We start from the raw sequence: 15,126 nt of genomic DNA on the forward strand, positions 1-15,126 counted from the left end.
CAGTCGTCGTCGCCTAGGAAGAGCCGGCGAGTAAAAACCCTCCTCCGACGACATTAAGCGCCCCGATGACAATATAGTCACTCCGGGGACTAAATCGTGTCTAAATTAGGCCTGTAGTATCCAATGTAGGTCCAAGATGCATGTATTTTGCCCTGGTATTGTAAATTATGAACGAATTCAGCTTGATCCGATGAAATCGAGTGCAATCGCGAATTTCGATTTCCCGCGACGTTTGATTTCAGCGAGTTGGGTTCACGTTTTCGGTTTTTGTTCTGCGTCGTCGCTAAATCCGCTACCAATTTGTTTTTCAGGAGATTGAACTCACTTTATTCAGTTTCGAGAAATAGGGGCTCTGTTAAAGATGCTCTTACGAGTGTAAAATGGACTTCACTCAAATTAGATTCCAGCTTTGCGCGATGCCAAGGGAGGCAGGGCAGGAGCATAACCCGTGCTTTGTTGCAGTCACGAACCGCGGAAAGTGCGCCAACATGCAGGGTCCACAGCCCGCACACGCGACTACTTCTTCTCGAGCTCGAACCCGGCCACAAATCGCTCTTCGTTACCTTACCCGCTGACATGTGGCCTAACTACCCAACTGGCCCGTTACTCGACGGTAGAGTATGCCATGTTAGTGATTCGTGATCTACCACATACCACAACACACGCTTCAGAAGTTTCACAACACCTCGTCACATGTTCTGTAATGGTACTCCCTCCGTCCAGAAAAAAATGTCGGAAGCTAGTTCAAATCGTTTTTTGCATTTGCACCCTTACAATTTGAAAACCGAGACGATCGAATCCCTCCGCAATCCATCGATCGCGATCAGGACTCCCGCGCTCGCAGGCTCACGACGGCTGGCCGGCGGATTCCCGCGCCTCGCTGCGGTGGCGGCGGATTCCGCGCCTCGCGCCGGCGGCCCTCACGCGCCCGCATCCGCGACTTCGCGCCCGCCGGCCTTGCGTTGCCCTCTAGGCGGAGGCCCCCTGCCTCGCGAGCTCGCCTTCGCGCCGGCGGCCTCGAGCTCCTCGCGCCGGCCTCGCGCTCCTCGCGCCGGCGGCCTCCTGCCCCTCCCGCGGGCGGCTCCGCTGCCCTCACGAGCTCGGCTTTCGCCGGCGGCCTCGCGCCCCTCGCTCCGGTGGCCTCGCGCCCGTCGCGCTGGCGGCTCCCGATACCCTCAAGAGCTCGCCTTCCACGCCGGCGACCTTGCGCCCCTCGCGCCGGTGGCCTTGCGCCCCTCGTTGCTGATTTGATGTTGAGCCATTCAAATATGGGTGTTTCCTTTAAACGGATTTTGGAGATTTTGATTGTTCGATTGGATTTGTCTATGGATGGTTTGTGAGAACTTATTTTTCTTAGGTGGGGGAGGGTATCATTAAGTCAAATCTCTTGCTCCATTCTTTTTTCTTGTGGTGTCAAGCAATCTTCTATGCAATTTGTTTTTTAATTGATAAGGAGTTTGGTGTCAAGCAATCTTGTATGCGCTTGTGAAGTTGCTTGCTCGAGGTCGAGGAGGAAAACTCCATGCGTGGAGATACGTAGGGAGCCGACTGAGGCATGGGAGGCTGCTGGCGTGGCCCACTCGTCAAACAGACAGATACAGCCCACTACTGGTATCCGTCAACGAGTGTCCCCTGCCCTCGCTCGCGCACCATCCAACAGAATGCAGTGGGGTCCACGGCTGGCTTACATCGTTAAGCAACACAATCTCGGTCCCACCTGTCATTCACACCGGGGACATTACCCTCAAATGGAAAACCCAACCAATTAAACTACTACACCCGCGCAAGCGCAAGAGGGCCTCACCTTCCCCAACCCCAACCGCGTGGACCCAGACATCCAACGCTCCGTCGCCACGCACGCGGCCGCCGCGCCCTATACAACAGCCACGTCGCCGCCGACCTCCTCGCCGCCGCCGCCGTCGTCCTCCGCACGGCTCTCCCCTCCAGGCCATAAATCTCCCCCACACCGCAATCCCCATGGCTTCCTACAACCCCAGCCCCAGCTACCCCGCCCCCTCAGCCCCGCCGCTCTACCCGACGCTCGCCATGGCGGACCTCGCGCCCGTCGAGATCCCCTCCTCCGCCCCCACCACCGCCCCACCACCCTCGTCGGACATCCTCCTCCGCATCCCATCCACGCAGCTCCACCTCATCGACCAACGCCGCAGCCACCCGCTCGCCACCGGCGACCTGACCCTCCTCCGCATCCACGCCGGCGCCACCTCGCTCGCCGCCATCGCGGTGCTCACCCCCATCCAGTTCCCGCTCACCCGCGACGTGGCCGCCGTCAAGCTCGACGCCCGCCACTACTCCTTCTCCCTCCCCGTCCCCTCCTCCCCCTCCGCCGCCCCCGAGGACCCGCTCCACTATGGCCTCACGCTCGCGCGGCCCGACCCGCGCCTCGACGGCGCGCTCGCGGCCTGCACCAGCTTCTCCGCCCACTCCGTGGCCGGCGCCGAGGCCCTCGCCGCCGGCGGCGGCGAGGTCGAGGCCGCCGCGTACTGGACCGCCGTCGCGCCGAATGTGGAGGAGTACGGCGGCGCCGTCGCCAGGGCCATCGCCTCCGGCGCCCAGGGCCTCGCCAAGGGGATCGTCTGGTGCGGGGTCATGACGGTGGAGAGGATGCAGTGGGGCAACGAGGTGCTCAGGAAGAGGATCCAGCCTGGGGAGACTGACGCCGAGGTCTCCCCCGAGATGCTCAAGCGGATCAAAAGGTAGTGCTGACTTTCTCACCTCTTCATACGGTAGTATCAATTGTGCTTTTAGTTTCTAGTCATATAAAAATTTGTCCATAAATGCTTCAGGGTTTGGGCACATCACAGTTCATTGTTAGATTACAACTGTGCCAATGTGCCATCAACAGTGTTCTTTAGTGTCATTTCAGTGAGTTGGAAAACCTTATGGTATTAGGGGCAATATCTGCAAATTATCCATGTAATCATGCTATCAGTTACATGTATTTTACTAGTTTTCTTGTCTGGCTTCCTTGTTCCCCGGCTTCATATTTATGTCATATAGGAAGAACTCCAAGCGTTCGTGCAGAAATGCTCTGGGGATTGTAGATAGTTTGCATTTTACGTATTTTTCAACTGGACTAACTTAAACTGAGGGATATTTTTTGCAACCACGAAATTGGTTGTTTTTTATTATTTTATTATTTTATTACGAAGTACATTATGGTTAACATAATCGCGAGCAGGTAATATTCACTCTAGCTAGCATAAGGAGTTTGAACCTGTACTTTGTGAGTACAGTCACACTTGTTGATTAGTGATCTCATCATCTCATCGAATGTTTTAGGTAACTTGTGCTTCCTTGCTTGACCTGATTGTGTTGTCTCATTTTGGTATTTCTTATATTTCCTGGCAGGGCCAAGAAGGTCACGAAAATGTCTGAGAAAGTGGCAACTGGAATACTGTCCGGAGTCGTGAAGGTTACTGGCCATTTTACAAGCTCAATAGCTAACTCAAAAGCTGGAAAGAAGTTTTTCAGCCTACTGCCTGGAGAGATTGTACTTGCCTCGCTTGATGGATTTGGTATGTGATCCTATGTTAATATTGGCAGTTCATCCTGTGTTGTTGGCATGATAGTAATACATGTAGACAAACTTGTTAAACAATGTTATTTAGGTGTAGTTCAGAATAATGATAATAGATTTGATTGTATAAGCCATGTGCCATGTGAATCATGAAAAAGATGCCAACATGTAGTAAACCGTGTAACAAGATCAATATACCAAACTGGCACATGATATATTTGAACATGCCCATCGAAGTATGGGGGGCAAGTTTGTCCCATACATCTTGCCAAAAACATCACTTAAATTTTTCTAGTTGAAGCACACAGGCTCTCGGTGCCCTTTAGTGGCCTTTTTTGGTTTCATATGCTGTGAACTTGCTTTTCTTGGAGAAAAGCACCTCTGGTACTTTAGTTTACAAGTAAATGGAAGTAAATTGGCTTGCAATTTTCTTTTTTCCTTGTCCCCTATATTCTCCATGTTACGCACAATATGTCATTCTTAAGTCCTACATTATAAATGGTTAATTACTGCTGCTTCTCCTCGTATAAGGTTGTCATGTTAGTCGAGCTATCAGCTACTGCCATCATATTCATTGTGAAGTCACTGCGGCAGAGTTAGTTATAGTACCAATAGTGTTAGTTACAGATAGTCACTGACTGGTAATGCCATCAAGCTTCGTAGACTGCAAATGATTATAGTTTACTCTCCATGCCGGTTAACCTTACCTCAGTGTTGTTGAGTGAACCTAAACCATGCTTCAGTTTGCCAACTGCCACCATACCTCCTGCAGTCTGAATGTTCAGGGATGCTGGCTCTCATGAAATATTTCGTGCCATGGATCTATTGCAATTAACACCATGATGTCCTGGCAGCACATTGTGTTCTGCGCTTGCTGTTGCCAGATAGTTTGTTTCCATACAGTTGTTCACAAAAAAGGGTAGTCTGTTAACATGCATTTCAATATGCAAGTTCAGTGTGCCTGAACATCATTCTTAAAAATAATAGGGGAACTTACTTTCAGCTGGTACCTTATTAAGCCATCTTGCTTATGTATCCTTTTTACTGGTGTCAACAGGCAAGATTTGTGACGCCGTGGAAGTGGCTGGGAAGGATGTGTTGTCAACATCATCGACTGTCACAACCGGTCTCGTGAATCACAAGTACGTGTATTCTACCGCACATCTCTGTTTGTACTCCTCCTTGGGCCACAACTCTGTCAAATTTCCCCTCACACCATGCTCCTTATTCTCCTTCAGGTACGGGGAGAAAGCAGCAGCTGCAACGAACGAAGGGATGGATGCAGCGGGCCATGCCATCGGGACGGCGTGGGCCGTGTTCAAGATCCGGCAGGCCATCAACCCGAAGAGCCTCCTGAAGCCCACATCGCTCGCCAAGTCCACCATCAAGGCCCAGGCCGCTGACCTCCGGTCGAAGAGCTCAAAGAGCAGCAAGAGCAAGTAGAGTTCGAACTTGTGGCCAGCATGAGCCAGCATCAGCTAGTCTCCCAGTTGATGTGCTTCCTTGTAGATATGTGCGTGCTGGGAAGAAAGAGCAGCAACCTGAGTGCCATTTCCTTTGCTCTTCTGATGTGGGCGTTTGTGTGTTCTGAGTGGAGTGTTGTTGTCTGGTTTAGTCATGTAGTATTCATGTGATGCCGTGCTAGCTGATGAAGTAGGGCTAGTGTTTTGTACTGCTGTTACTCTGGAAATACTTCTGTACTTACACGCATGGGTGTGGGTATTTCTCTCCCTTCGTTTTTATTTAGTTCATCAAACTTTGTAAAATTCGACGTTGAGTTAAACCTAGAACACGGAGTAATTGTGAATGGAAGGAGTATGGTGTTGGCTTACCTATGATAATCATTCATTTTCTGTAACGTAAAAGGCGGAAGCACGAGCATATGTTTTTTACGAGCTCTTATATAGAAGTGTAAAAAATTGTTTGACCAAGTAAAATACTAAGCTAAGTTTACAGGAAGTTGAGATTGGGTTAATGCAGCTTTTGGAACCCAAAAGCAGACAATCCAAACAAACAGCAAAAATTAGAGAATCGCTTGTTAGAAGCGCGGCAGCGAAATGAACTACCAGCGCCTAAGCTGGTCAAGACCTGCTTCCCGAGCTTCCTCCACTTCCCGAATGGCAAAGGACCCGAATGCCCCACACACTTCAAAACATTTACGGAAAAACTGCCACCGCGCGACCTGCCCTCGCAAAGCGACCCGGACCGACAGCCCCCCGCTCATTTTCCCCCTCCTATCCCGTTTCCATGGCTGCCTAGGGTTAGGGATTCCCTCCCTGGCCGCTGTGGCCACAGCAACCGCCGCCGGCGTCCCAACTCTCCTCGCCCGCTCCATTCCTGTCCTCCTGAGGCGCGCCTCCATTCCCGTCCTCCGCAAGCTCGCGCAATGCCCGTCGGTCGCCGGCAATTGGAGGCGTTCGAGGTACCGCCGGCCGCCGGCGATTGGAGGCGTTCGAGGTGCCGCCGGCCGCCGGCGATTTGAGGTATTCGAGCCGTCCCTGTGAGCATCCCGGCGACGTACTGCTCCGACCTCCATCGCCCTGGTGCAGCAACCTCCTCCAGCTCGTCCCCATCGGCCGCCGGGCAGAGGTGTTCGTCGAGCTTGTCCGTCGCCGTTTCAACGGCGTCCTCCGCCTTCGCATCCCTCGTCCCCGTCCTCACCACAGGTAGATGTAGATCGTCTCTGTCGTGTTCCGGCCAGGGCCTGTCGTGGTGCTGAAGCGCCCCTTAGCTGTACGACAGGCATGTCTTGTTGTTGGATGTACGCATATGGATTCAGTTTTGCTGTATCAGCAAGCCTCTTCGGTGATTCTGTTGGTGTAGGCATGGGTGGATGTATGTAGTATATTTATTGGTGGTTAAAATTCAACAATATCTGGCAGTACCAAGTACCAACAATAAGGATATACTTCGTGGATGGATGTAAAGAAACGATGTACAGTACATCGTGTTTAGATAACTTAAATCATTTGTAAAGCAAATGCCAAAAGCTAGCTAAAATAAATTGTAATCAATCCAAAAATATTCCGATAAAAAAGGTATTTAAAATTATATGAGCAAAAAGGTTAATTGAGGTAATTTAGTTATTGAACATGGTAATTAAAATTAAAATTCTCGTAGTATAAATGTCATAACACTTGTACTATCTTTGAATATATGTGAAACTCTTAAGCCAGACAATTATGTTAAAATTAGCTAATTCGTATCAAATCAGCATCTATATATCTTCTTCAGCCTTTAGGGTCATTTCAGACATTTCACCCTTCGTACCAGCAACAGTAGCCATAAAAAGCTCTACTGCCAAACGTCAAATCTCTGCTTCTCACAGCTGCTTTTCCACAGCTCAACAGCTGCAGCTGCTTCTCAAAAGCTGCAGCCCAAACAAACAGACCCGCAGAAGTAGAAGCCCAAACAAACAGGACCTAAATGCTCCAGCTTACAGTGAAACTGATGTATTACTACTAACTTCATCTTTCCTTAATAAATGCCCAATCCCAGTTACTATTTCAGGCATTTCAGTCCTGAAACAAATGCCAAATTGAACTTCTTCATTTCCTCTCGGCTCAGCTCAAGCTAAGAGAGTGAAGTTTTCGTTATGGTCTATCAAATTGTTTTTGCCCAGCACATATTCTCTAGCTACTCAATTGGATTCATAATAAATATACATGTTTTAGTATAAAATTTAAATTAAAAAAATTTAAAATCTCGAAACTTATTATGGAATCAGAGGAGTAGTAGAATGCAGAAAGAAAAAAACATGTGCAAAGAGGGAGTAAAGAAGACCGTCGCAAGAAAAAAAATAGAGAAAGCAGATCCCACGGCAAAGAACTGAAGGAAGCGGCCCATTTGGCCCAATCTGGACTGACGGGCTGTGGGCCGACGACGGCCCGCGAAGCAATATAGCGACCACCCACAACACCGAAACCTAGCGCCGCCGACGGACCCCATTCATTCTCGTGCTGCTCCTCCCCCGAACTCTCACTCCAGTCGTCCTAGCCGCCGCCGTCGCCGTCGCCCTCGCCGTCGCCATGCCGATCACCGCCCAGATGCCCGACATCATGGGCGAGCGGCAGTCCGGCCAGGACGTCCGCACCCAGAACGGTAACGCCCCCTCCTCGTTCCCACGCCAGATTCCCCGTGGTGTCCTCTGAAATCCATGGCCCCGCTTGGATCCGCGCCGCCTACCATGCCTTGCTGCTGTTACCAGCATAGATCGCCCAGGAAAGCAGCACCAGCCAGCCATTTCGTTACCTAGCCCGTGAAGTACGACCTGCATCTGCGTGCTTGTTAGTCAGAGGCAGCGACGCGCGCGCGCTTGCTCGTCCGATAGCTAGGGTTTTTGGTTGCGGTTTCTAGCCATACTGTTTAGCAAACCAGAAGTATCCAAGACTAGGAACTTCTCCTCTAGCTTTGAGCTCCAACCGTACCCTAGTTGCCCATGCAGCGTACCCCTTCCCGGATTAACTTGTGTTCGATCTTCTCTGTTGATTGCAGTGGTGGCGTGCCAGGCGGTGGCCAACATCGTGAAGTCGTCGCTCGGGCCCGTGGGCCTCGACAAGGTATGCATCTTCCACTTCCCTTTTCCATGTTCTAGATCCCCAGTAACTTTGAAGAAAAAAAGAAACACCTCGTCAGAATATACTAACCTGGCGCATATGCGCCTTGCAGATGCTGGTTGACGATATCGGCGACGTTACCATCACCAACGACGGGGCGACCATTTTGAGGATGCTGGAAGTCGAGCATCCGGCAGCCAAGGTGATCATGCACACTTGGCAGGCACAGCCGACCTGTTCTGATTCAGCCGTTGCCATGTTCTTATTTTTCGTGGTTCTGTTTGGTTGTTTATAGGTTCTCGTGGAACTGGCTGAGCTCCAGGACCGGGAGGTTGGGGACGGAACGACTTCCGTCGTCATCATAGCAGCAGAGTTGCTCAAGGTGACGAATGGTCCGCTATGTTTATCTTGCCTACAGGGTTTCCCTAATGTTGCTTCATGAACATGACGAGTTTTCTTCTTTGCAACAGAGAGCCAATGATCTTGTGAGGAATAAAATCCATCCAACCTCTATTATCAGTGGCTACAGGGTGAGCCTATAATTTATATGTTCGTTTGTTGCGGTAGCCCTTCCATTCTGAATGAACATTTTCAGCAGAACATGTAGTGTCTCGCATTAATTGCTTTTCACCTTCGTGTTTTGCCAGCTTGCTATGCGCGAAGCTTGCAAGTATGTTGAAGAAAAGCTCTCTGTCAAGGTAGAAGAATATTCTGTCCTGAACTAGGTGCAGGAGTACTCTGCTCCATTCCGTGCGTATTGTCATGCTGACATGAATATTCATCCATGCTTTTGTAGGTCGATAAACTTGGAAAAGATTCCCTTATAAACTGTGCAAAAACTAGCATGTCTTCGAAACTGATTCACACCGACGGCGATTTCTTCGCAAATCTGGTAAGTTCCTGTGGCCATATGTGTAAATTGGATTTTTTAACCATGCATTGTTTTTACATATAGTTGTTGTATACTTGTACTTGATTTTGGTGGCAGTTTTTAAACTTATTTTAATTATTTAGTCCATCCATGTATGTAGTTTAACGTAGCCGATCTATTTTCTTGATAATGCTGGCATGTTATGGTGTTTATCTGACAAGTTGCTTAGCTCTGGAACCAAACATTTGATATTCCTTGTCTTTTCGTTAGCCTAGATAAGAAACTGTGATATATATTTAATTGACATGGCACTTGTTTCTTAGGTTGTAGAAGCTGTTCAAGCTGTGAAGACTACAAATTCCAGGGGAGAAGTAAAGTATCCAATCAAGGTAAATAAAGTGCATTTTGTTACAGCATTACTTCATTACGTCAAAGTTTTCTATTCGTAATTGCTATATATATCAAGTTATGGAATTGTATTATTGCACTCTTTTCTCTGTAACTGGGCCCCTTCTTTCTGAATGTATATTCTAAGTTTATGACCTTTTGTGGACATTTTAGACACTTTTATTTTACCAGTTTGTGATGTTGCACTGTTGTTTCTCCTTTTGGTTATTACATGTGCTAGTGTATAGTAATCCAATGTCTGTCTTAGTATTTTGCTATCCTTTTCTTTGATATTCATATGAATAATCTTACTGCCACTTAAAACTTTTCTCCTGTAATAATGTTATGATGTGCTTTTATGTATTTAACATGATGGTTGATTTTTTTAATACATGGTGGTGAAATTGTTCTTTCTGCAACTTAATATTTTTCTTATAAATGATTTCCTTCTTTGTTCCGCAGAGTATTAATATTTTGAAAGCTCATGGTAAAAGCTCTAAGGAAAGCTACCTGCTGAATGGTTATGCACTGAACTCAGGCCGTGCAGCTCAAGGAATGCCTACTAGAGTAACCCCTGCTAGAATTGCTTGTCTTGATTTTAACCTTCAGAAGACAAAAATGCAAATGGGTGTTCAAGTCCTTGTATCTGATCCAAGGGAACTTGAGAAGATCCGTCAGAGGTTTGTTCTTTTTTATCTTCCATGATTCGGCATTATGCTTATACTCCCGCTGTCCCAAATAATTTGCTAGGATTTTTCTAGATACGGATATACCTATAACTAAAACGTGTCTATACTTCCGCATCTAGACAAAGTTGAGCAAGTTATTTTGGGACGGAGGGAGGAACTGTTATCTCCTGAATGAATCTGCAATGAATGTGCTCCATTATCCTGTTTATTTCTCATTTCTTGTGATGGATCTTCTTGCCTTTGCCCTGTGCAGTTAATTTTATTTTCTATTTATGGTCCCTAGTAGCAGACCTAATACCTTACTTTTTTTCATAGAGAATCTGACATAACAAAGGAGCGAATTGAGAAAGTTCTCAAGGCTGGTGCTAATGTTGTATTTACCACCAAGGGAATCGATGATATGTCATTGAAGGTACTTTTTTCATCAACTCAGGCAGAACTGGTTGCTGCTACTGTTTTGTATATGGTTATCCAGAGCTGCTGCACAAACTATTTTGTCAAACTAGTCCATGTTAGTGCCGAATGCCATATTCTGCTTAGTTGCTGGTACCTTTTTGGTAGAACCTGTCATACTGCCATCTTTCTCTTGCAATGATACTCGCCCTGAAATGTATGTCGTGGGAATTTTCTGTTTCATAATTGGTTTGATTTTTTGATTGAAACGATTAATTGGGTTGTTGTGAATATGGATATCACTTCCTGATGACTGTAACTAAATGTGCTTTCTCATTGTGTGACTGAAATATTATTTCAGTACTTTGTTGAGGCTGGGGCAATTGCTGTTAGGCGTGTGCGTAAGGAGGATTTGCGCCATGTTGCCAAGGCAACAGGTGCGACAATGGTATGGCTTATTTCTTCATATTGTTGATTACATGGTTATGTTCAAGCAGTCTTTTCATAGTTTATACGCTTTAATCTCAGTCATGACTTATTTACTTGGTGCTCCCATGAACTTGCTTTTGGTTGAAACCCTACTAAAGTTGCTTGAATCCTGTGCTAAGATTCTAATGAATATGCAACACATTATCTGAACGCTGTGCCCTTGTAATATTGGAATACATCTATTTGATCATCTCGTTCTTGTGAATATGCCATTCTAGCATGTCAGCTTTAAAGTTGCTATAAATCGATTACAGTTAAACATTATTAGCAAAACAACGTCTACCTTGACGTGCCCAAGTAATAAGGCAAATAATACTTCTTCTAGCCCAAGTGAACTGTTCGTCAATATCCTGAAGTAATACGAACCTGCAGGTGACTACCTTTGCTGACATGGAGGGTGAAGAAACTTTTGATCCTTCATTCCTTGGACAAGCCGACGAGGTTGTTGAGGAAAGGATTTCTGATGATGAAATAATACTGGTGAAAGGCACAAAGAACACAAGCGCGGTTAGTTTTTGTTTCATGCCAATCTTGAGCTAGCTTTACTACGAATGGCAACATATTTTCAAAGCTAGAGGCATCACAGTTTCATATTTTTTGTGCAGGTCTCCCTTATACTTCGAGGAGCAAATGACTTCATGCTAGATGAGATTGAACGGTCTTTGCACGATGCCCTGTGCATTGTGAAGAGAACTTTGGAATCCAATATGGTAGAACTTTCTCCTGCTGTACCTTTATTTGTTGCGTTGTTTGTTCCCTGTTGAGTACATAAACATATTTCCGCTGTCATCATTTATGCAGAATTAATGTTTTTTCTTCTTCCCGCATTTTCTTGCTAGTAAGTGTGGCTTGAAGTTATAATTTTAGCTGTCCCTACATGGTTCTCATATTTAATATATATTTCCAAGATTCTTGTGTATGTATCATGCTTGTTGCTGGCCCATACTTGTGACTATTTCCAGAATTTTTTATTTCAGACCTTGTTTTCCATAGCTGCCATCTCCATTTCCTGTGAACTGTTTTCATGCTTGCAAGAAGAATATGAAGAGTTAAATGTTATCATTTGAACGAGCCACTTAATGCTTTAGTATCTGCATTTTTCATCAGCCATTGGACATTAATAGTGCTAGCATTAAATCTCTTTCGTGGTCAGTGAAACAGTAATAGTGCTATCATTAAATCTCTTTCGTGGTCAGTGAATGTAGATCTGTAAGTGTAAGGTTGCTTTCTTATCCTTAAAACTAATTGTCCAAGTAGTGTATTTAACATGTATGGGGTTAATGCAGGTAGTTGCGGGTGGTGGTGCCGTCGAAGCTGCATTGTCTGTGTACTTGGAGAATCTTGCTACAACTCTTGGATCCAGGGAACAGCTGGCAATTGCTGAATTCGCAGAATCTTTGTTGATCATACCGAAGGTTTGATACTTTGATCAGTTATATTTGGTACATATAGCATACCTGCATACTGAACCACACAATAATGTACTAACGGGAGTATGACTGTGTGATGACAGGTCCTCTCTGTTAATGCTGCCAAAGATGCAACTGAGCTTGTTGCAAAGCTTAGGGCGTATCACCATACTGCCCAAACAAAGGCTGATAAGCAACACTATTCAAGGTAATTACTGAATTTACAAGCTCTGTTACATATCTGAAACATGGTTCAACCACCTGCTCATGTAAACTAATTATGCACTCTGGGTCGTGCTTATTAAGGAATGCTATATACAGACAATATCTCAATTTATTTCACCCAGCACACTGCAAGCTCCAACGCAGTGTCCACTTTCAACTTTCTTTTGTACGGTGCCACTTTGGACTTAGTTGTTAAGTGCATCTAGATGCATAATTTGGTAATGGATAACTGCTTCCAGATGTTTATATTTTGTACTCCACTGAGTTTCCCTGTTTGATGTTTTGTTCTGCTACTGCACGTGTCCAGTTTGTGTATTTTGTTCTGCCATTGCACGTGTTCAATTTGGTTCCAAATTTTGCTGCAGCATGGGTCTTGACCTGCAGAAAGGTATAATCCGCAACAACCTTGAATACGGCGTGATCGAGCCAGCCATGAGCAAAATAAAGATTATCCAGGTCAGCACCCATGCTTGACCTGTTGCCTTTTCTCATCACCCACTGACCGATGTGCTTGTGGTCCATTGCTCGTCTCATACATTTCCTTCTTTATTCAGTTCGCCACGGAAGCAGCCATCACCATTGTGAGGATCGACGACATGATCAAGCTCGACAAGGAGGAGTCTGGGCAAGAGGAGTAACCATATGCCATTTTACGATGTATGGTTACCGTTTATTGTGTGACTGCCTGGATGCTGCTATAGACTCTTAGATTGGTCCAGTGTGGATTTTTTTTTTGTTGTCCTTCCTTTCGCTGTGTTAGTGGACGTTAGAATGGAATGTTGTATGGAAGATGGATGCGGGAAGGTAGTGTATTGCTGCACGTTTCGCTGTATGTTGGTAGTAGAAACGACTCTTGAATGGAAGCAAATTTTGCCAGCAGTACTCAGACTACTTTTAAGCTCTAAAGGATCATAGTGTACCTCCTGAATTGTGTGTTTTCAAAGTTATCTTAAAAGTTGAAGTGAATGGTATTGCGGATGATTTTGAAAGTACATTTTTCATTTCCTTGCCCCCTTGTTTGGCATGGGAGGTTTTTCTGAGTTTGCAGTTTATTTTCTTAGGACAACCCAATACACCGAAAAACTCTCCACTGGCGGTCTGGTGGTATGGGCTTGGACGGCTGAACACCAGCAACCTTAATACTCGTGGGTCAGAGTGGCGGTTTCCCTCATCTGCTCACTCGGCCATCTTGTCTTGCTGAGGCTGAGCTCCGCTACTCTCGTGTACAAGGATGATTTCTGCTGCTGCTCCACCAGCAGTGTCTTTGCCTGCTGCCGTATGACGAGTTTTCCTAGCGGATTGCAGCAAATACTTGGTGTTTCTTGCTCAAATATTTGAGTGTTCTCTGATACTGCCATGCTCCGGTTCATCCTTGGCAGAAGGAGCCGAGTAATGCCTTTAATTGCGTATTTGTGTGTCATGCTTATGTGCTTAATGCTTTCAGTTCTACGAAGTATGATATTATTGTTTGCAATTAATTTAGACTTATGGCTGATGTTAGCCCAAACTTAATAGATGGAGAAGGGGATTGGGGTAGAGGAGTATTGGGTGAATGAAGTGAAGTGTTTTCACCTAATCTCTGGGGTAATACGGGTAATACTCAGCAAATCACCTGGAATTCACCTGCCAAACCTCTCCTAAACAGAAACCAGAAATTTTAATTTCGCCAGAAAACGATTATTAGCACATGTGAATACCTAAATTGAACTTTCTTTCTGATAGAAGAAAACAAAACATAAAATGCATATGTTCTTGGTCAACAAATTCATGTAAAATGTGCACACAAAGTTGCAAAAATAGAAATATGAATTTTTAGAGCTACTATCATCAATACGGTTAATAAATTAAGTAATATCTGCATACACCGCTCTGGACACCATGGTTGCTATAGTTGTGAACACAAGTTTCAAGGAATTTTGAAACAACAATCTTTATCTGTGTCACCCATACATGCAAGTTTCAATGAGCATTTGCGGGTGGGTGACATGGGGCCAAAGTAGGCCCATGAAAATTTTGGACCCCGATCGATTAATATTAATACAGTTTATACTTAAATTTTGTACTTATATAACTTAATGTTATCATATTACAATCTTAAAGATTATATTTTCTATTGTTCGGTTAATAATGTTAACCACTTAACTACATTTATAAATATTAATCATAATGTGTGTATATACATCCGTAATATATATAATTGTAAAACACATTCATGTTGTGATAAATTTAAATTATATTAGGTAAAAAGAGTTATGTTATCCTTTTGCAGGTATCGCCCCTTAAAGAATTATTTAAACAAAAACATGTTTAATGCAAGAAATAAGAAGCAATAATAAAATCATACGATTGGTCTCTAAAGCATATAGTGTATATATTAATAGTGGTTTGTAGTGTATGATTAGGTTAGCAAGTTCATAGAAACTTCTTGATTTCTAATTCAATAGTTGGCATCAGGACAATACAACCAACAAAGATATGTACGGCCTCTGCAGAACATATCAATTCCAGAAACTGGCCTCCCTCCCCCACCCCACCCATGAGCCATAGACTAGATTTCTTCTAACTTCCG

The 15,126-nt window shown here is 45.3% G+C and overlaps 2 protein-coding genes across 2 annotated transcripts; both read left to right on the plus strand.

The window, feature by feature from the left end:
• The first annotated feature begins 1,822 nt into the window (after positions 1-1,822).
• On the plus strand, positions 1,823-5,350 carry LOC127314735 (senescence/dehydration-associated protein At4g35985, chloroplastic-like). The gene is made up of 4 exons (XM_051345258.2): positions 1,823-2,714; positions 3,370-3,536; positions 4,596-4,680; positions 4,777-5,350. The coding sequence occupies exons 1-4, from the start codon at positions 1,978-1,980 to the stop codon at positions 4,979-4,981; spliced, it is 1,194 nt and encodes a 397-aa protein (XP_051201218.1). The 5' UTR covers positions 1,823-1,977; the 3' UTR covers positions 4,982-5,350.
• Positions 5,351-7,464: 2,114 nt separating this feature from the next.
• Positions 7,465-13,436, plus strand: LOC127314734 (T-complex protein 1 subunit alpha). Its single transcript, XM_051345257.2, has 17 exons — positions 7,465-7,639; positions 8,033-8,097; positions 8,207-8,296; positions 8,390-8,476; positions 8,565-8,624; positions 8,742-8,792; positions 8,891-8,986; positions 9,289-9,354; positions 9,815-10,032; positions 10,357-10,453; positions 10,796-10,882; positions 11,296-11,430; positions 11,529-11,633; positions 12,210-12,338; positions 12,437-12,540; positions 12,923-13,013; positions 13,112-13,436. Exons 1-17 carry the CDS (start codon positions 7,567-7,569, stop codon positions 13,193-13,195), a joined length of 1,638 nt encoding a protein of 545 aa, XP_051201217.1. The 5' UTR covers positions 7,465-7,566; the 3' UTR covers positions 13,196-13,436.
• Positions 13,437-15,126: the final 1,690 nt, after the last annotated feature.

Source organism: Lolium perenne, chromosome 7 (assembly GCF_019359855.2).
Source record: "Lolium perenne isolate Kyuss_39 chromosome 7, Kyuss_2.0, whole genome shotgun sequence".
In the NCBI taxonomy this organism is placed as follows: Eukaryota; Viridiplantae; Streptophyta; class Magnoliopsida; order Poales; family Poaceae; genus Lolium; species Lolium perenne.